At 44.0% G+C, this 19,953-nt stretch overlaps 1 protein-coding gene across 3 annotated transcripts; it reads left to right on the forward strand.

Moving 5' to 3' along the window:
• Positions 1 to 1,805: 1,805 nt before the first annotated feature.
• ANKRD39 (ankyrin repeat domain 39) lies at positions 1,806 to 19,890 on the forward strand. Of its 3 annotated transcripts, none has more exons than XM_087706111.1 (5): positions 1,806 to 1,848; positions 7,204 to 7,466; positions 7,846 to 7,949; positions 16,770 to 16,973; positions 19,125 to 19,890. In XM_087706111.1, the coding sequence occupies exons 2-5, from the start codon at positions 7,364 to 7,366 to the stop codon at positions 19,272 to 19,274; spliced, it is 561 nt and encodes a 186-aa protein (XP_087562237.1). In that variant the 5' UTR covers positions 1,806 to 1,848; positions 7,204 to 7,363; the 3' UTR covers positions 19,275 to 19,890. The 3 variants fall into 3 exon arrangements, with proteins under 3 accessions (XP_087562237.1, XP_087562236.1, XP_087562238.1); XM_087706110.1 differs by having other exon boundaries at positions 1,818 to 1,859; XM_087706112.1 differs by lacking the exon at positions 1,806 to 1,848 and adding an exon at positions 3,825 to 3,843.
• The last annotated feature ends 63 nt before the right edge of the window (positions 19,891 to 19,953 follow it).

The following is a 19,953-nucleotide window of genomic DNA, read 5'->3' on the forward strand; positions in this document are numbered from 1 at the left end:
GGAGGGGGTCAAATTATTCTGCAAGGCATCTAAAGGCAGGACAAGAAACAATGGTTGGAAACTAGCCAAAGAGAGAAGCAACCTGGAATTAAGGAGAAATTTTCTGAGGACAATTAGCCACTGGAACTGCCTGCCACCAGAAGTTACAGATGTTCCATCGCTGGAGGCTTTTAAGAAGAGACTGGCCAGCCACTTTTCTGAAATGGTTTAGAATCCCCCGATTGAGCAGGGGGGTTGGTCTAGAAGACCTCCAAAACCCCTTTCAACTCTTGTTATTCTGCATTCTAAAGCTGCTTTCTCCTCTGCATCTCAAAGCAGGAAGAAGACGACCAGGTGGCATGGCTGCTTGCCATCGCCTCCTGCCTCACCTGGAGGATGCAAAAATACCCCTCTTTCCAGAGATGTTTTAACCCTGCAATGAGATTTTCTGGCCTTGCTGGGACACAACCAAGACCTGGCTAACCGAGCAAGCAACCTGTCTGTCTGGAAAACATCCTACGCTTACCTAAGGAGTCTGGTCACTTTAATTAAAGCGGGAAGCCCTGAAATTATCGGTTTCTGGCCAGAGATGGCTGCTGCTTTGCGGTCAAGGGTGGGTCTCCTATAGACAGAAAAGGCTGCGTGGGAGCAACACAGCTCGCACTGTGATGGACAGCAGAGTTTATTCAGGTCTCTGCAAGTGTGAATTGTCACCCTCCGTTTGTGCTTTCTCGTCTTCACTGGTGGTCCGTGGAAAATGTGGTGGTCCGCAAAAAAATTATTTCCATTTTTTTATCTTGCACTAAATCAGGGGTCCTCAAACTATGGCCCCCGGGATGGATATGTGCAACGAACGCTTGTGTTGCTGCAGAGAGTCTTCCACTTTGGGGTCTTTTTGTGCGGGTTGGAGGGAGGGGGGAGAAACGTAATATAGGGGGCAGGAACCAGAGTCTCCAAAGGTGGGGGGGGTGTGCACTGTAATATTAGGGTTTTTTTTTCCTTTTCCTTTTTCCTTTCTTTTTGTATTTACTCTATGTTCATATTATTTGCATTTAAAATAAATAAATAAACATTTTTTTAAAAAAAAAAATAACATGAGCTGGGGTGAAATGTTACCCAAAATTCCCAGACTGCTCATCCCAGCTTCAGCAAGCATTCCCAAGCGGGGATGGTTAACTAAACAAACAAAAAAAGTCAGGAATAACATATATTGCTATCTATCTATCTCTATCTCTATCTCTATCAATCTATCTCTATCTCTATCTCTCTGTATCTGCATATCTATCTATCTATCTATCTATCTATCTATCTATCTATCTATCTATCATCTATCTATCTATCTATCTATCTATCTATCTATCTATCTATCATTCTATCTATCATTCTATCTATCTACCTACCTACCTACCTACCTACCTACCTACTTACCTATACCTATACCTATACCTATACCTATACCTATACCTATACCTATACCTATACCTATACCTATACCTATACCTATACCTATACCTATACCTATACCCCTCTTTCTAGATAGATAGATAGATAGATAGATAGATAGATAGATAGATAGATAGATAGATAGATAGATAGATAGATAGATAGATAGATAGATAGATAGATAGATATAATCTACCGGCTGTGATTAAATAAGGTTAACCTAGTTTGTGAATTAACCCGGTTAAGGACACTAAGACTTACTACCATTCCTGAGTTTCCAGCTCCCCCTAGTGGAGAGGTGCGGTCATTGCTGGCAGTACAACGCGTTCCGCCCCCGAGATTTCCTATTGGTTGCCTGTGCCCATCCCTTCGTCTGCGATTGGGCGAAGCGCTTTTCAGTATCCGGAAGGAGGCAAGATGGCGGCTGTAAGACCGGGGTGGGTGGGGAGAAATGTTTTTCGGGGGGGGGGGCGCTGCTTTTTCACGTGTCTTTAACTGAAAGAGGGAGAGAGCAATGTAACCCCTCCTGCAAGAATTATTATTAATGGTAAAGCAATAGCATCCTTGAAAATTGGCTTGTGTAGTTATTCCCATATGGTGGACTGCCAGACCCATCCTCCACAGCCAGCATGGAGCAAAGAGGGGAGTTGGGAGTTGACAGGTCTGCCAAAACTTAGCAGGGAGGAAGATAGAAAAAAGGTGGGGGCCTTTATCTTAATGTGGAAATGATTTTTTGACAGTCCAGGACTTTTTTATTTTTTTTAAAAAAACTTCCTTTAGGGTTACCTGGTGGTGCTCCATCCAAGTCACAAATCAGCACTTGGCTCTGCAGAGAACCTGGGAGCCAGCTGAGGATGCTCAACGGTTGAGTCCAAACTGTGCCCATTCTGTAGATGGATTTTGCACGCGGAAGGGTTGCGCGGGGGGGGGGGGGCGGAGGCATATTTATAGGAATTGTTGTCTCTCCTCCCCAGCCCATCTCTTGCTATCCAGAAGGGCTGAGGGGGGCTGTCCTCTACTTCCAGGGTTGCTTTTGAGATGTCTTCCCTCCCCGGAAAAAAGGTTTGGCTTCTCTTTAGAATAGAATAGAAAATAATAGAATGGAAATAGAATAGAATAGAAATAAAAGAGAGGAGAGGAACAGTGTAGGAATGGGAATAGAATAGAAAATAGGATAGAATAGAATAGAATATACAATGGAATAGAATGGAAATAGAGTAGAGAAGAATAGAATAAAATAGGAATAGAATAATAGAGTGGAAATAGAATAGAAATAGAACAGAACAGAATACAGCAGAATTCAGCAGAGCAGAGCTGGATGGGACCTTGAAGGTCTTCTAGTCCAGGCCCCTGTAGTTTCTAAATGGCGTGTTACCGGCTAATCCAGAAGCCAACCTAAAATCCTGTGTCTATTGCATTGTGGTTTGTTTGTTTTGACTTGAGGTAAGGTATTGCATAAATTTTTGCCAAATATGGTTTGTAAGGCCATGTGTGAACTGACTCAATTGTAATATGTTTCATGATTCACCATTAAGCAAATTACAGCTTTGTAAGCCTTGTCAAGAACCAGGATTTAAAGATATATATATTGTTTGTCATTTGATGTGTTATACAAAATTTAACTAACAAGGCTTGTCAAGCACAATTTAAGGCCCAGCCAATTGTAGCGTGTTTGATCAATCACGTCATACTGTATTGTATTAATGCAGTCAGAAATTGTCGGTACACACACACACACACACACACACACACACACACACACACAAACAGAGTTCCTTAAACCTAGATCAACAATTATACAACTGATGGATTCTTGTTTTGTTTAATTCGGTGCCCTGGATTTCTAACCACAATTTTTTTATTAGTTATTGTTTATCCTGCTTAGTAAATGAAGTGCTTCAGATTTACTACGAGGATAATTTTCTAATTTCAAATGGGAGGCTTAGAGATAGGAACTGGTCCAATTTTTATTTGCTCAATCAGTCGCACAGCTGTTGCAACCTTAAGTTACAAGTATTAAAATCGGCCTTGACAATCCGCACCTTTGTTGGCAGCCTGTTGCCTTTGTGTTTTCCTATTTTGTCAAGGTTTGGCATCGCCTCTCTTCCTGAACCTGGAAATTCAAGCTGGAATTAAGGGGGAATTCTGACAGGGAGAACAATCAACCCATGGAACAGAAGTTGCCTTCAGATGTTGTAGGAGCTTCATTCCTGGAGGCTTTCAAGAAGAGGCTGGACTGCCATCTGTCAGAAATGGTGTAGGGTCTCCTGTTTGGGCGGGGGGTTGGACTAGATGACCTACAAGGTCCCTTCCAACTCTGTTATTCTATATTCAATGGAATGACTTGCCTTCAGAGGTTGTGGGAGATTCATCCCTGGAAGCTTTCAAGAAGAGGCTGGACTGCCATCTGTCAGAAATGGTGTAGGGCCGTGATGATGAACTTATGGCACACGTTCCACAGGTGACACGCGAAGCCATCTCTGCTGGCACGCAAGCTGTCAGCTCCAGTGCGCATGTGCGCACCAACCAGCTGATTTTCAGCCTTCTGGAGATCTGTGGCAAGCCATTTTCGCCCTCCCCAGGCTTCAGGAAAGCCTCCGGAGCCTGGGGAGGGAGAAAACTCCCCCCATGTGGGGGTGGGTCGTGCATGCATGCATGGGGAGTCACGTGCACATGCGCAGGTTGGCAGGGCGCACTGCATTGTGGGTGTGGGCACACGCACACACACACACACACACATTTTTAGCATGCCTTTACAAAAAGATTCGCCATCCCTGTTGTAGGGTCTCCCACTTAGGCGGGGGGTTGAACTAGGTGACCTCCAAGTTATCTTCCACCTCTGCTAATCTGTACCTGTATTCCAACTCACGGGCATCTCTTTATTTCATGGCTACATTATATTGCAGCAATCTCCCTCATTAGTTGGTGCTGATTTACTCTGCGTTGTTTTTTTCAGGTGTCTCCTATTTAAGCACCAAGCCACATTAGTATTTGGGGTAAACAGTTGAGCATTGAACTTCACCTCGATTGCTGTAAAATGTGCTAAAAGTTTCCTTTTTATGGGAGGTGGCCTGCAGAATGTAAAGCAGCAATATACTAATGACTTTAATGGCTACTCCATTGAGATGTTGGCGGAGGATACACACTCAAGGGTGTGAATTTTTAGGAGCCTTAGATGGTTGCTAGTAATTCACCTTTCCCCACTTCAATAAAGCACCCACTCCCCTAAAAGACAAAACATTGGAGCTATAATTAAATGGGGGCAGGGGGGCCTGACGTGAGTGCGCTGACAGGTAGCCAAACCCACTGCCTTTCTCCTCCTCAATAGCTGAGGATGAGCATCAGCCGTGGTTGGCTAAGACAAATTTAGTCCATTCTTTGAAGACTCCGTAAGGCTTAAATTGGGGGCCTCTGTAATTTTTTTCAGCATCTCATCAGTGACCCCAATTTGAGCTTATTTCAAGGCTTTAACAATGGGGTTATTATTTCCTCCTTGCCGAAGGCAAAAATCGTGGTGGGGCATGATTAAGTTGGATAGCAGTGAGCATGGAGAGAGGCAGAGAGAGATTGAGAGGAAAAGAGAGAGACAGAGAGAAAGGAAAAGAGATTCAGAGATTGAGATAGAGGAAAAGAGTGAGAGGAAAATAGAGGAAAAGAGATTGGGTGGAAGAGAGAAAAGAGATTGGGAGATTGAGAGAGGAAAAGAGAGGAAAAGATATTGGGAGATTGAGGGAGGAAAAGAGCGAGGGAGAGAGAGAAGAAAAGATTGGGAGAAGAAAAGAGATTGGGAGATTTTTTTTAATGAAAATTTTGAAAAACAAACTTTTACAAATATTTACTTCCGCCCTCCCCCAACCCCCCCCCAACCTTCCTCCCCCCCCCCCCCCCCGGACTTCCCAGAACCAATACAGGGTATAAATCTTTAACAAAAACATTCTAAAATAAGCTTAAAAAGAAAAAGTGTTAATAACATCTTTCATTTGAGCTTTAACTCCTCCTTGCTAGGCTAGTTCTAAACAATTTATATCATTCCTAGTTTCTTTAGTCATAAGCTATCTGAAATTTCTTAGTCCCGTATTTATTTTGAGTATAATCAATCCATCTTTTCCACTCCAGTTTATATCTCTCGTTTGAATGGTCCTTAAGATATGCAGATATTTTAGCTATCTCAGCTAGGTTTGTTACTTTTAATGTCCATTCTTGAATAGTAGGCAAATCTTCCTTCTTCCAATATTGCGCCATCAATAACAGCGGTTATTAAATGCAAAATCAGGTTAATCTCTACAACTGTACAATCAGTAATTATACCTTACAAAAATAACTGAGATTGGGAGATTGAGAGAGGAAAAGAGAGAGGAAAAGAGATTGGGAGACAGAGAGAGGAAAAGAGAGTGAGAGAGGAAAAGAGAAAAGGAAAAGAAATTGGGAGAGGAAGAGCGAGAGGAAAAGAGATTGGGAGATTGAGAGAGGAAAAGAGAGAGAAGAGATTGGGAGATTGAGGGAGGAAAAGAGATTGAGAGACAGGAAAAGAGATTGAGAGGAAAAGAGAGAGAAAGGAAAAGAGATTGGGAGATTGAGGGAGGAAAAGGGAGAGAGAAGAAAAGATTGGGAGAGGAAAAGAGATTGAGAGAGAGGAAAAGAGTGAGAGATTGAGAGGAAAAAGAGAAGAGAGTGGGAGATTGAGGGGGGAAAAGAGAGGAAAAGAGATTGAGAGATTGAGGAAAAGAGATTGAGAGGAAAAGAGAGAAAGGAAAAGAGTGGGAGATTGAGGGAGGAAAAGATTGGGAGATTGAGAGAGGGAGAGAGAAGAAAAGATTGGGAGATTGAGAGAGGAAAAGAGAAATGAAAAGAGATTGAGGGAGGAAAAGAGAAGAAAAGAGATTGGGAGATAGAGGAAAAGAGATTGGGAGATTGAGAGAGGGAGAGAGAGAAGAAAAGAGATTGACAGATTGAGGGAGGGAAAGAGAGGAAAAGAGAAGAAAAGATTGGGAGAGGAAAAGAGATTGAGAGATTGAGAGGAAAAGAGAGAGAAGAGAGTGGGAGATTGAGGGAGGAAAAGAGGAAAAGAGATTGAGAGTGAGGAAAAGTGAGAGAAAGGAAAAGAGATTGGGAGATTGAGAGAGGAAAAGATTGGGAGATTGAGAGAGGAAAAGAGAAGAGATTGGGAGATTGAGAGAGGAAGAGAGAGAAGAAAAGATTGGGAGATTGAGAGAGGAAAAGAGAAATGAAAAGAGATTGGGAGATTGAGGGAGGAAAAGAGGAAGAGAGGGGAGAAAAGAGATTGGGAGATAGAGGAAAAGAGATTGGGAGATTGAAAGAGGAAAAGACATTGGGAGATTGAGAGAGAAAAAGATTGGGAGATTGAGGAAGGAAAAGAGGGAGAGAGAAGAAAAGAGATTGGGAGATTGAGAGGAAGAGAGAGGAAGAGAGAGAGAGAGGAAAAGAGGAGTGTGAGAAGAGAGAGGAAAAGAGATTGGGAGATTGAGAGAGGAAAAGAGAGAGAAGAAAAGATGGGAGATTGAGAGAGGAAGAGAGAGGAAAAGAAAGGAAAAGCGATTGACAGATTGAGAGAGGAATGAGAGAATATACATACATACATACATACATACACACACACACACACACACACACACACACACACACACACACACACACACACAATGTCTTCTCCTTGTTTAGAGAAGATACAGCAGTTCCTAAGAGGTTGGACTCTGTTACTGGTCGGCCATAGCAGGCTAAGAAATAATGCTTTTTTTGCATGATTTTCTGTTTCTGTTCCAGACTGGAGTGAGCAGAAAACCTTCCTTCTGGAAACGGCCTTCCCTTTTCTAGACCAAGGGCTGATCTCTGGGCCATCAGCCAAAAAGGTTCATTCATGCATCAAGAGCCGTGTCTTCCCCTTTGCCAATAAAGAATTTTTTGAGAAGACGAACGAGCCGCAATGACTCGGCCACCGATCCACCACGAGAATGGGGCCTGTTCCTGCCACCCCTCCCCTGTGCAGAGTGTTCACCAGACTCTGGATGAGATGGATTTTGAGAGAGGTATGGGAACTCTGGGAAAAGATGCACTGGTGAGTTTGCAGAGGCTCACAATAAGGATTACTTGTGGCAGTGAGTTCCAAAGGTAGGCTTTTTTTAAAAAAGCAAAATGCAACACACCAGACTCGTGTCACCTCAACACACTTTTTGTGGTGTTCTTCAAAGTGTGTGTTTGCTTTACAAGGAAAAAAAATAAGAGAATGATTTTCTAAAGTTCATACCAATCATCATCTTCATTTAACGACCACCTAATCCAGTTGTAGTTCCAACATAGGCAGGGTTTCCGATTGGTGAAAGCCTGTAGCTAATTTTAAGGTATTCTTTATTCTGAATCCCAACAAAAGGATTTACCATATTTACTTTAAAAAAATTCTTTACATAGGGATCTGGAATCCTGCATTGAATGGAGACCTAGAAGGGGTCAAGAGACACATCCTGAGCCGTGGGAAACCTAATGAGCCAGACCCTTTTGGATACACAGCTTTGGTGAGTGCATTCAAGAGCAGGTAGGACAATACAATGATAGCATAGGCAAAAAAAAATGGCTATACCTTGTTGTTGCAAAGTCATGTCTGACCCATCGCGACCCCATGGACAATGTTCCTCCAGGCCTTCCTGTCCTCTACTATCTTCTGGAGTCCAGTGAAGCTCACGCAGACTTCTTCATTCTCTGCCCTCCGCTTCTTTTTTTGCTCTCCATCGTTCCCAGCATGAGGCTCTTCTCCAGGGAGTCCTTCTTCCTTCTCATTAGGTGGCCAAAGGATTTGCGTTTCCTCTTCAGAATCTGGCCTTCTAAAGAGCAGTCAGGGTTGATCTCCTCTAGGACTGACCGGTTGTATCACCTTGCAGTCCAAGGGACTCGCAGGAGTCTTCTCCAGCACTAGAGTTCAAAGGCCTCCATTCTTTGGCGCTCAGCCTTCCTTATGATCCAACCTTCACAGCCATCCATTGCAACTGGGAAAACCATAGGCTTGACTATCTATTGACTGTCTCCATCACCGTTCCTATTTTTGTGTTGTTGTTGTTGTTGTTGTTAGTTGCAAAGTCGTTGTCAGCGTTCCAAATAGCATGCAGTCCAAGGCAGAGCTATCCTTAAAGTTCCAATTTAATAAGACAGACATGTTGGCAATGAACTGTGGAAATCCCAAATCTGAAAACTTCCTGGGATTCCACCCAGTTGAAAGTTCATGATCTTATCCCCACACCCATAAATCCATCGCATGGTCCAATCTTCTTCAGCCATGCTGGCATTTCCACCCATCTAGTTCCGATCAGATGCAGAGGTGTGGAGACAAAAGATGATCTTGGGCTTCTATAAAAGAATGACAACAACACATTCCATCATTCTCCTTTCTATTCCCCCCTCCCAATTACTACACTAATGAAACCACATAGTGAAATAATAGAAAGTGTGTCAGGCCAAAGATCCTAAAAGGAACATAACTACAGGCCTGAGAGGCGGCCTCTCCTCACAAGAAAAATGTTTCCTGAAAAGTGAACTACATCAAAGTTAGCATTTAAAAAAGTTAACCACCTCCCCACCCCCCCAAAAGGGGGACTCTTTGGCTTATTGGGAAGCTTCTCATGGAATTGCTTTATTAACCTATCTGCCTTTAGGTCCCAACTTTTCATCCAAGTGGCTTTGGACAATAGGTACCCCTTCCAATGCACTAAATACTGTAAGCAACCCCTATATAGTCTCGAGTCTAAGATTTTTTTCACCTCATAATGTGTTTCCCCTTCTACCACTACAGGAGGAGGGGAGCTTAGGTGGACTCAATTACTGGTTTCAACAAGCTACAATGAAATACTGGGTAAATTTTCCCTAGAATTCTGGGTAGACTGAGTCGAACTGTAACTGGGTTAATTCTCTTTTCTATTGGAAATGGACCTAGAAATTTTGGGCCCAATTTCTTACTAGGCATTCTTTATCTTATGTATTTGGTAGATACAAAAACTTTGTCCCCCACACGAAAGGGGGGTTGGAGCGAGCGGTGTTTATCAGCTTGCTTCTTGTAGGCTTCTGCCACATTTGCTAGAGCCTTCTTCATATTTTCCCATCCTTTCTTTAGTGTGTCCATCCATTCATTCAGAGACATGGAGGAGGGGGGTTCTCTAGGAAGCTCAGGCATGGGAACAAACTCCATGCCACTGGTAATCTGGCAAAAGGTAGCAAGTCTGACCAGTTGTCTTGCTGATAGCCCACATAACACCGGATGTATTGTTCCACCATCGCATTGGCCCTCTCCGCTGCGCCGTTCGTGCTGGGATGAAATGCTGAGCTGAGTCCTTGTGTGGACCCGATGGATCTCAGGATTTCTCTCTAGAACTTGGCGATGAACTGAACTCTGTGGTCTGAAATGATCCTCTTGGGCACCCCGTGCAGGCGATAAATGTGTTTCACAAACATTTTTGCTAATTTCTTTGCGCACAGCAGCCCTGATCAAGCAATGAAATGCGCCTGCTTGGAAAACAAATCAATAACTCTCCAGATTACTCTATTTCCCCTGCTGTCTGGGAGTTCAATGATGAAGTCCATTGCGATCTCTTCCCATGGTCGTCTAGGGCTGGCCACTCGTTGTAGTAGTCCAGGGGGCTTCCCCAGTCATGTTTTCATTGTTGTGCAAGTAGCACAGCTTTTTACATAATCTTCTACCTCTGATTTCATCCTTGGCCACCAAAATTGACGCCTGGCAAGGTGGGGCGTTTTTAGGAATCCAAAGTGGCCGCCGAATTTTGCATCATGGCTTCGCTGTAGGACTTCCAGCCTCAACCCCGCAGGGATGTACAGTTTGGACCCCTTCCAGACTAAACCACCGCTCATTATTAGGATGTCCTTGTTATTGTTGAACTACGGGTCTGCCGGGAGTGCTGCTTTGAACTCTGTCATCAGCTTATCTTGGCATCGGATGGTGACCTGGGCCACCTGTTGGTGGGAGGAAGAAATGATGGGTTGAACAACTTCTTCCTTCTTACTGTCATACTGTGGTTTTCTCGACAAAGCATCCGCCAACAAGTTCTTCCCTGCAGGGATGTGTTTAATGTTGAATTTGAACCTTTGGAAGTATTGTGCCCAGCGAACTTGTTTGGAAGATAATCTTCGATGGGCATGGATAGTTTCGAGGTTTTTATGATCAGTCCAAACCTCGAGTGGCATATCCCCCCCTTCCAAGAGATGTCTTCACGTGAGCAGGCTCCACCTGATTGCAAACACCTCTTTCTCCCAAATGGCCCACCTCCTTTCAGTAGTGGTGAGTTTCTTGGAGATGTAAGCGCATGGCAAGAGGTGGCCCTCTCTAGCCTCTTGTAGTAGCACTGCAGTTATTGCTACATCACTGGCATCTGTCTGGATTATGAATGGTCACTTGGGGTCGGGATGTTGCAGTATGGGCTCTTGGGCAAAGAGCCGTTTTAATTTCTCAAAGCCTTTTTGGCAGTGCATTGTCCATTTCAGGGGTTGGTTTGCTTTTGGCTTCGTTGGGGAAGGCCCTGTTTTTAATAGCTCAGTCAATGGAAGGGCAATTTCCACAAAAGTCGGAATGAACTGCCTGTAGAAATTTGCAAATCCAAGAAAGCTTTTTAGTTGTCTGCGAGTACTTGGAGGTTTCCCAATCTAATACAGCTTTCACTTTTCCTGGATCCATTTCTATCCCCTCGTTGGAGATGCGATAATCCAAATAATCTAGTGAGGTCTTGTGAAACTCACACTTTGACAACTTTGCATATAGCTTGGTGGCCAAAAGTTTTTCAGGACTTGCCGTACCAGCTTCACTTGTTCTAGGGTTTCAGAGAAGATCAAGATGTCATCTAGATAAACAAGCACTCTGTGGTACAGGTGGTCATGTAGCGCCTCATTTATCTACTGCATGAAGACTGCAGGTGCTCCTTGTAGCCCAAATGGCATGACTTTGTACTGAAAACTGCCAAGGGGAGTGTTAAAAGCGGTCTTCCCCCCTTCCCCATTCATCTCCCTCTCTGATCCGTATGCGGTAATACGCCTCTCTCAAGTCCAGCTTGGTAAAGATCTTGCCTTTTGCCAAGTGGTTTAGCATATCTTTCATGAGGGGAAGAGGATAATTGTTCTTTTTGCATACCTCATTCAAGGCTAGCAGATCAACACAGAGACGAACCCCACCATCTTTCTTTTCTCTGAAGAGCATTGGGGCTGTTACTTTCGACTTCGCTGGTTCAATAAAGCCCCGTTTCAAATTGATGTCTATGTAATTCCTCAATTCAACCATCTCTTTGGGGGTCATGGAGTACATTTTCAGCTTAGGTAAGTTAGCTCTCAGTTTGAAGTCTATTGCACAATCTGTGGGCCGGTGGGGGGGAAGATAGTTGCAATCTTCTTCACTGAACACCCCCGCTAAGTCCCAGTAGTCTTATGGTACTTATTGGATCCCTGGGGGTTTGGTGTCTGCTGCAGGGGCCGCAGGTTCCGGACGGTCTGGGCTGTTGGGTCCCATCATTCCTGGGTGACCTTTTGGCTCCACCGGTGGTAGCGGCCCAAAGCCGATAATCAATTTTCTAATGCCGTCCTCCCACTTTATTGTAGGCGCCCACTTGTCCAGCCATGCAAGTCCCAATATAATTGTTTCCTGCATTCTTGGAGCTACAATGAATCTGAGGAATTCAGAGTGGCGGCCTATCATCAACTTTACCAACTTCGGTAATTTTAGTGGCTGGGCCCCTCCAATCAGTGGTCCATCTTCTTGCTCAAACAAATGGGATTGTTTAGGGGTCTTGTACGTATACCTAGTTGCTCCACAATCGACATGCTGATTAAGCATCGGGTGCAGCCGGTGTCCACAATTGCCCCAACTTCCCCTTCCACTCCAGTTTCTGGCACTTGGAGGTTGCATTTTATTGTAAAGGTGATGGATGGGTGCACTAACCATTGGGTCGTCTTCAGCATTTTCCTCCTCCGAGGCCTCCCTCTTGGTAGGACTCTTTGTCACCTTAGGTTGGGGATCCTCTTCTGGAGATTGTTGGCCCAGATGACTCTTCTGTGGTAGCTTGTGGGGCCTTCTCTTTACCGCTCTGGCGGTTGGTGCACACATTTGTGATATTGGGGCTGGAGCCAAGCACTCTGACGCTCTGTGGCCAAATTGACAGCAACGCTGGCATTTTATTGGCTTCCCCCGAGGGACGGAACCTAGTTGCATCTCTAAACTTAGGAACCGCATCATCACATTGTTCTGCTACCCACCCTGCAGTAATCCCCTCATTCATCTCTTCTTCTACTGTTGAGAAACTCTTCTCTGTAGGAAGGTGGGGTAAGAACCTGTTGGGGCATTGCAGGTGCACATTGTTCCACCATCCATCTTGCAGCCTTCCCCTCAATCATCCCTTCTTCCACTGTTGAGAACTTGTCTCTGTAGGAAGCTCGGGTAAGAACCTGTTGGGGCATTGCAGGTGAGACTGGAACCAAAGGGGTGGTCAATCTCTGGTTTGGCCACTGCCCAGTTATCTGCCATGGTGCCATCTGCTGAGAGAGAGCAGGTGCCCATTGGCATCTCCCCCATCCATGACCTGGGGTTGCTTGATTCATAGGTTGCAATTCAACAATTAATGGCTGGCAGGGGGGATTTATGGGCCAAGGTCCCCTCTGCTGGCTTGGAGGCTTTTCCCATGTTGCCCAGTTGACCTTTCTATGGAACAATTAAAACAAAAATGCAAGGCCATAATGTTAGCAGATTTGCAACCTCTGAGGCAGAGCACACTAACCATTAATTAGCCAACGCATTTCTTTATATTAGCACCAAGTGCTAACTTTATTATCTGTTAAAAATAGAAAATATTAATTTTACCAGACGCCAAGTATGTGGTAACGCTAGGCTGGAATTTGTTGCTCATTTTAGAACTGTAATTTAAGACATTCTTAGACTGTTCTTAATGTCTACATTAGTTACTGTGTTTTAAATTGTTTGTGTCTTAATGTGTTATGACCTGCGGTTATCACAGTACACTTTCTTATATACTAAAGGGGGCAGCTAATTAGCTGCCTGGTTGATTTATTAGGTACAGAACTAAGGGTGTAAAAAAAGTGCTTTAGATATGGTATGGAAATCTGAAAATGATTTATTTATTGTTAGTTGAAGTCATGTCCGACTCATCGTGACCCCATGGACAACGTACCTCCAGGCCTTCCTGTCCTCTACCATCCTCTGGAGTCCATTTAAGCTCAAGCTTCAGTGACCCCATACAGCCACCTCCTTCTCTGTCGTCTCCTTCTTCTTTTGCCCTCCATCGTTCCCAGCATGAGACTCTTCTCCAGGGAGTCCTTCCTTCTCCTTGGGTGGCCAAAGTCTTTGAGTTTCTGCTTCAGGATCCGGCCTTCTAAAGAGCTTTTGTCCTCCATCGTTCCCAGAGTGAGGCTCTTCTCCAGGGTGTCCTTCCTCTCATTAGGTGGCCAAAGGGTTTGAGTTTCCTCTTCAAGATCTGGCCTTCAGAAGAGCAGTCAGGGTTGATCTCCTCTAGGACTGACCGATTGGATCACCTTGCAGTCCAAAGGATCGCAGGATCGATCCTTTGGACTGCAAGATCGTTTCAAGCCAACTTTTGCACTCTCCTCCTTCACCCGCATCAAGAGGCTCTTTAGTTCCTCCTCACTTTCTGCTATTAGAGTGGCATCATCTGCATATCCGAGGTTGTTGATATTTCTCCCAACAATCTTAATTCCAACTTTTTACCCTAAAACTAGACAAATGGCAAAACTTTGGAAAGAAACTATAAGCTGACAATGGCAACTACCTATACAAGAAAAACCTGTACAAAATGTTTTATAGGTAGCACTTACCACCGGCAATACCAGCTAAGATGTTTTAAAACATGCCCGCCAAATGCTAGAAATGTAATCAGACACTGGTCACGTATTATCACATGTAGTGGACGTGTGAAAGCAAAGAAATATTGGTCTAAAATACACACATGATTAGGAAAAATGTTAAAGCTGCAGATAGGAGAAATTAAGCTGCAACTAAGGATAAATTTCCTGACAGAACAATTAATCAATGGAACAACTTGCCTCCAGAAATTGTGAATGCTCCAATGCTGGAAGTTTTTAAGAAGATGTTGGACAACCATTTGTCTGAAGTGGCGTAGGGTTTCCTGTCTAAGCAGTTGATTGGACTAAAAGACCTCCAAGGTCCCTTCCAACTCTGTTATTCTATTCTATTCTAGATAGATAAGCCAGAAATATTTTTGTCAGGTATAGTACCAGAAAAATATAATGGGAATTTTTATTTAATATTGCATGCTTTGAGGGCTGCAAGAATTTCTTCCTGAAAATGATTTATAGTAGGTCTTTAAAGTAGGTACAACATCTTTGGGCTTGCATGAAAAAGGATGTGGCTTTTTAATGACTAGAAGGGAGGTAGTTGTGTGATTGACATCTTCCAGATGTCTCTAAAAGCAGTGTTTCTCGACTTGACCTGTTTTAAGATGTGTGGACTTCAACACCCAGAATTCCCCAATGGCTGGCTGGGGAATTCTGGTAGTTGAAGTCCACACATCTTGAAGCAGTTGAGGTTGCGAAACACTGCTGTAAAACATTGTCTGCTTCTCATTCCATCCAGCCACATCCAGCATTTTGATAAACTCAGTGGTAACAGTCCTTTAAAGCATACAGCATGATATTAGGACAATAAAAACAAGAGCAATTTATTTATGAAAATAACACCATGAATAGGTGAATGAAATAACTCAAACTTTGTCAGCCTCATACAAAGAGAACACTGTATTTTTTAGAGTATAAGATGCACCGGAGTATAAGATGCACCAAGGTTTTGAAGAGGCAATTTTTTAAAAAAAAAGGTTTTGCACTCTGCAAACCTCCCAAAAACGGCCTGTTTTTCGTGAAAATGCCCCTCCCCCTTTTTTAGAAAAAGGGCATGAATAGCCTTTAGGAGACTTGTAGAGTGTTCCGGGGGAGGGGGGGAATGAGCAAAAAATAGTCTGTTTTTCATCAAAAAAATGGCATCTATGAGTATGGGGGGAAAATTGAGCAAAAAACAGGCCGTTTTTCACTCATTTCTGCCCTCCCCAGACCCCATGAGCACTCTGCCCTTTCACTCATTTCTGCCCTCCCCAGACCCCATGAGCACTCTGAAAGCCTCCTAAAGATTATGCACGGCCATTTTTGCAAAGGGGGCGGGGTTTCAGGAGGCAAAAATGCTGTATTCAGTGTATAAGATGCACCCAAATTTTCAGCCTCTCTTTTGAGGGAAAAAGGTGCATCTTATACTCTGAAAAATACGGTATACAAAATGTTCTGCTGTTGGCATCTAGCACCGGCAAGACTGGCAAAAAATTATTCAAATTTGAGTCCCAGATGTTGGAAATGTAAACATGAACAGGGCTCATACTTCCACATGTGGTGGACCTGTCCAGAAGCAAGGAAATATTGGAGTAAAATAAGAATTTGGTTGCAAGAAATAACAGGCCTTCAATTCCAATTTAAACCAGAGATGTTTTTTGCTAGGGATAATTAGAGGAACGTTTACAAAGGAAATCAATTATATCATAATTCATATACTGATAGCAGCAAGAATAGCATGTGCCCTCTGAAAACATGATAATTAAAAAAATAATGGACTGCGTGGAAATGGTTAAATTAATTCTCAAAACTGCAAGATAAAAGGAGAAAAAGAATATACAGTATGGGACAAACTGTATCAGTGGTTAGAGAATGCTAATAACGAATAAAAGTAGAATATTGATATATGTAAACATTATTTATAGCAGGGGTCAACAATCTTAAACATTCAAAGAGGCATTTGGACCCGTTTCCCACAGAAAACAAAACACCAGGAGCCACAAAAGCCTTCCCATGCTGACTATTTCCTGAGCAGCCACAAAACTAGCATATGTCGTTGAATTAAATGTTCTGTTTTCTTCTGAACTTCTCTTTTCTTGGATTTATCCCTGGTTGTCCTCCTGGGGTTGAAAAGTTCAATAAATCGTGTGCCGGCAGGTGTCGCACATTGGCGGTTGTGACGCATATTTTGAGCGACAGGGAGCTGCAGCAGAGAGACGAAAGAGCCACATGCGGCTCCAGACTGTTGCTAACCCCTGGTTTATAGGAATTATAAATGTAAAGAAGAAATTGCAAATGAAAAACGAATGGAAAGTATGTAAGATGCTAAACAAAAGGGGATATACCGATGTCTTAGGAATGGGAAGAATGGATGTTGAATTGTTTTGTAAAAACCTTATTTTAAAAAAAAAGAAATAACTCAAACTTTATTGACTGTCTAAGCCAGAGGTGGTACGTTTTTCAGAGCACCCCCTTTTCTGTTTCCGCAGCACTATGCCAGTCGCAACGGGCATTATGACATCTGCCATTTCCTCCTGGCCCATGGAGCCTCCTGCAATGTCCGCACCCATGGCGGGGCCACCCCCCTCCATCGAGCAGCTTACTGTGGCCACACCGCAATAGCCAAGCTGCTGCTGGGCCACGGAGCTGATCCAGCTGCCATGGATGACGATGGGAAGACCAGCCTCCATAAGGTGGGTGTGCATGCGCAGGGCAGCCCCAGTGGTGACCCCCCTTCCTTAGACAGATTGTTTGGAGGCAGCATGGTGAAATTGTTAAACCAGCCAGAAGGTGCTGTGAAGCACTTGCCTTCCTTCCTTCCATCCATCCATCCATCCATCCATCCATTCATTTATCCATTACTGTGTCTGAAGAGAGATGTAAAGTTCAACTACGATCAAGAACTCAGAACACCCTTCCTCCCTTCTTTCCTTCCTTCCTGCCTGCCTGCCTACCTCCCTTCCATCCTTTATTTCTTCCTCCCTTCCTCCCATCCTTCCTTCCCTGCCTTTCCCCCCCTCCCCTTCCTCTCTCCCTTCTTCCTTCCATCCATCCATCTATCCATGGTTGCACAGTGGTTAGAATGCATTATTGCAGGCTGACTTTGCCCACCGTCAGAGGTTTGATCCTAACAGGTTGACTCAACCTTCCAGCCTTCCAAGGTGGGTAAAACAAGGACCCAGATTGTTTGGGGGCAATAGGCTGACTCTGTAAAGTGCTTAGAGAGGGCTGTAAAGCACTGTGAAGCAGTAGAGAAGTCTAAGGGCTATTGCTATTCCTCCTCCCTCCCTCCCTCTCCCTTGCCTCCCTTCTTCTTCCTTCCTTCCTTCCTTCCTTCCTTCCTTCCTTCCTTTCTTCCTTCCTTCCTTCCTTCCTTCCTTCCTTCCTTCCTTCTTTCCACCCATCCATCCATCCATGGTGGCACAGTGGTTAGAATGCAGTATTGCAGGCCCACAGAGTTCGATCCTGACAGGACTTGAGGTTGCCCCATCCTTCCATCCTTTCGAGGTTGGTAAAATGGGGACCCAGATTGTTGGGAGGCAATAAGGTGAGATTATACAGACAGAGCTGTAAAGCAGTATGGAACAGTACATAAGTCTCAATGCTATTACTATTGCTATCCCAGCAATAGAGAATATTGGATGAGCCAGTGAGTTTGGCTTGGGATAGGAGATTGTTCTCTGTCCCAATGGATAAGGAAATAGAAAGATCCTGGTGTGTTTCACAAAATGAAGGTCACAGACTTTTGTTCCTGTCCTCCAGGCTATGCTGGAAAAAAATACTCAAGCTTAATCATCTGGAGGTATATTTACTAATAGTCTGAAGATGGGACAAGGAAGCTTCCTCTGTAAGCCTTGGCGAATTGAGCTGGAATCATATCTGAACAGGTTCTTGGAGTCCTAGTGGACAACCATTGAAATAGGAGCCAGCCGTGTGCAGCAGCTGCCAAAACAGCCAACACAGTTCTAGGCTGCATAAACAGAGGGATAGAAGCAAGATCACGTGAAGTGTTAATACCACTTTATAAGGCCTTGGTAAGGCTACACTTGGAATACTGCATTCAGTTTTGGTCGCCACAATAAAAAGATTCTGAGATTCTAGAAAGAGTGCAGAGAAGAGCAACAAAGAGTATTAGGGGACTGGAGGCTAAAACATACGATGAACGGTTGCTGGAATTGGGTATGTCTAGTTTGATGAAAAGAAGGATTAGCAGAAGCATGATAGCAGTGTTCTGATATCTCAGGGACCGCCCCAAAGAAGAGGGAGTCAAGCTATTCTCCAAAGCACCTGAGGGCAGAACAAGAAGCAATGGGTGGAAACTAATCAAGGAGAGAAGCAACTTAGAACTAAGGAGAAACTTCCTAATAGAATAATTAATCAGTGGAACAACTTGCCTCCAGAAGTTGTGAATGCTCCAACACTGGAAGTTTTTAAGAAGAGATTGGATAACCATTTGTCTGAAACCGTATAGGGTTTCCCGCCTAAGCAGAGGGTTGGACTAGAAGACCTCCAAGGTCCCTATTCTAAACAGGTTTGAGATCACATCTCTAAACATGGCAAATTTAAAGACTTATGGACTTCCAACTCCCACAGTTCCTCAGCCAACCATGCTGGCTAGGGAATTCTGGGAGTTGAAGTCCACAAGCTTTGGGTCTTCATTCCTATCACCAAGGACTCAATATGCAGTTGAGTTTTGTTTGTCAGGCAATTCTTCCCTTCCTTCCTTCTCCTCCATCATCTTCACTCACCACTAAACTACCTCCGTTGCTCAGTTGGTCAAGGGAACAGGCCATGGGATGGGTCTTCTCTTTCTCCACTGTGGTGTTTCTACGCTCTTTCTCCAGGCAGCAGAGAATGGGCACCAGGAAATCTGTGAGCTCATCTTGGAGCAGCACCCTCAGCTGAGGCATATGCAGGACAACAGCCAGAAACGCGCTGTCGACTTGGTTCCTGCCAAGAATGAAGACCTGCGGAGGAAACTTTTCGATCTGTGATTTGTTCCATGAAAAAGCAGCCTGTTCCTTAAGCCAAATGTCCGTGTTGTGTCTTCTCTTCTGAAGTTAGAAAGGAGCAGCTGAACTGAATTCAGTTTCTAAATTTATCTAAAGGTAAAGGTTTCCCTCGCACATCTGTGCTAGTCGTTCCCGACTCAAGGGGGCGGTGCTCATCTCTATTTCAAAGCTGAAGAGCCAGCGCTGTCCGAAGACGTCTCCGTGATCATGTGGCTGGCATGACTAAATGCTGAAGGAACACGGAACGCTGTTCCCTTCCCACTAAAGGTGGTTCCTATTTTTCTACTTGCATTTTTTACATGCTTTCGATCACCGAACCAGTTGTTAAACTGGTAGGATCCCACCACTGGCTTAATGGTTCTGCTCCATGAAACCATCTTTCCAAGCAGCCTCCATGTTTCCAGTGTCTTTCTCCCCACTTGGAACTGAACCCAGATGGACATTTCTTTCAACACATATGTTCCTTATTTTCAAGGCCCTGATCTTTGTGTTTCCTTCAACTACTCTGACTTGCTGCCCAGGGCACAGTCTTAATTTTAATATCATAACTTAACAGGACTCTTTCTTTTTTTAGACTTCAATCTGTGTGTGTGTGTGTTTTTTTTGTTTTTTTTAATGGCATTGTGCTCAAACAATCTGCTAGAGAGGGAAAGATATTCTT

Source organism: Thamnophis sirtalis, unplaced genomic scaffold, assembly GCF_051295495.1.
Source record: "Thamnophis sirtalis isolate CommonGarterSnake01/CBP01778 unplaced genomic scaffold, rThaSir2_p1.2 scaffold_2, whole genome shotgun sequence".
NCBI lineage: Eukaryota > Metazoa > Chordata > Lepidosauria > Squamata > Natricidae > Thamnophis > Thamnophis sirtalis.

What these genes read in the sequence shown, in the direction of transcription:
- ANKRD39 (XM_087706111.1), top strand. Translation starts at nt 7,364, where the DNA reads ATGACTCGGCCACCGATCCACCACGAGAATGGGGCCTGTTCCTGCCAC. An exon ending in CTTTTGGATACACAGCTTTG is followed by an intron (nt 7,950 to 16,769) that starts GTGAGTGCATTC and finishes CTGTTTCCGCAG; the next exon opens with CACTATGCCAGTCGCAACGG. An exon ending in GGAAGACCAGCCTCCATAAG is followed by an intron (nt 16,974 to 19,124) that starts GTGGGTGTGCAT and finishes CTCTTTCTCCAG; the next exon opens with GCAGCAGAGAATGGGCACCA.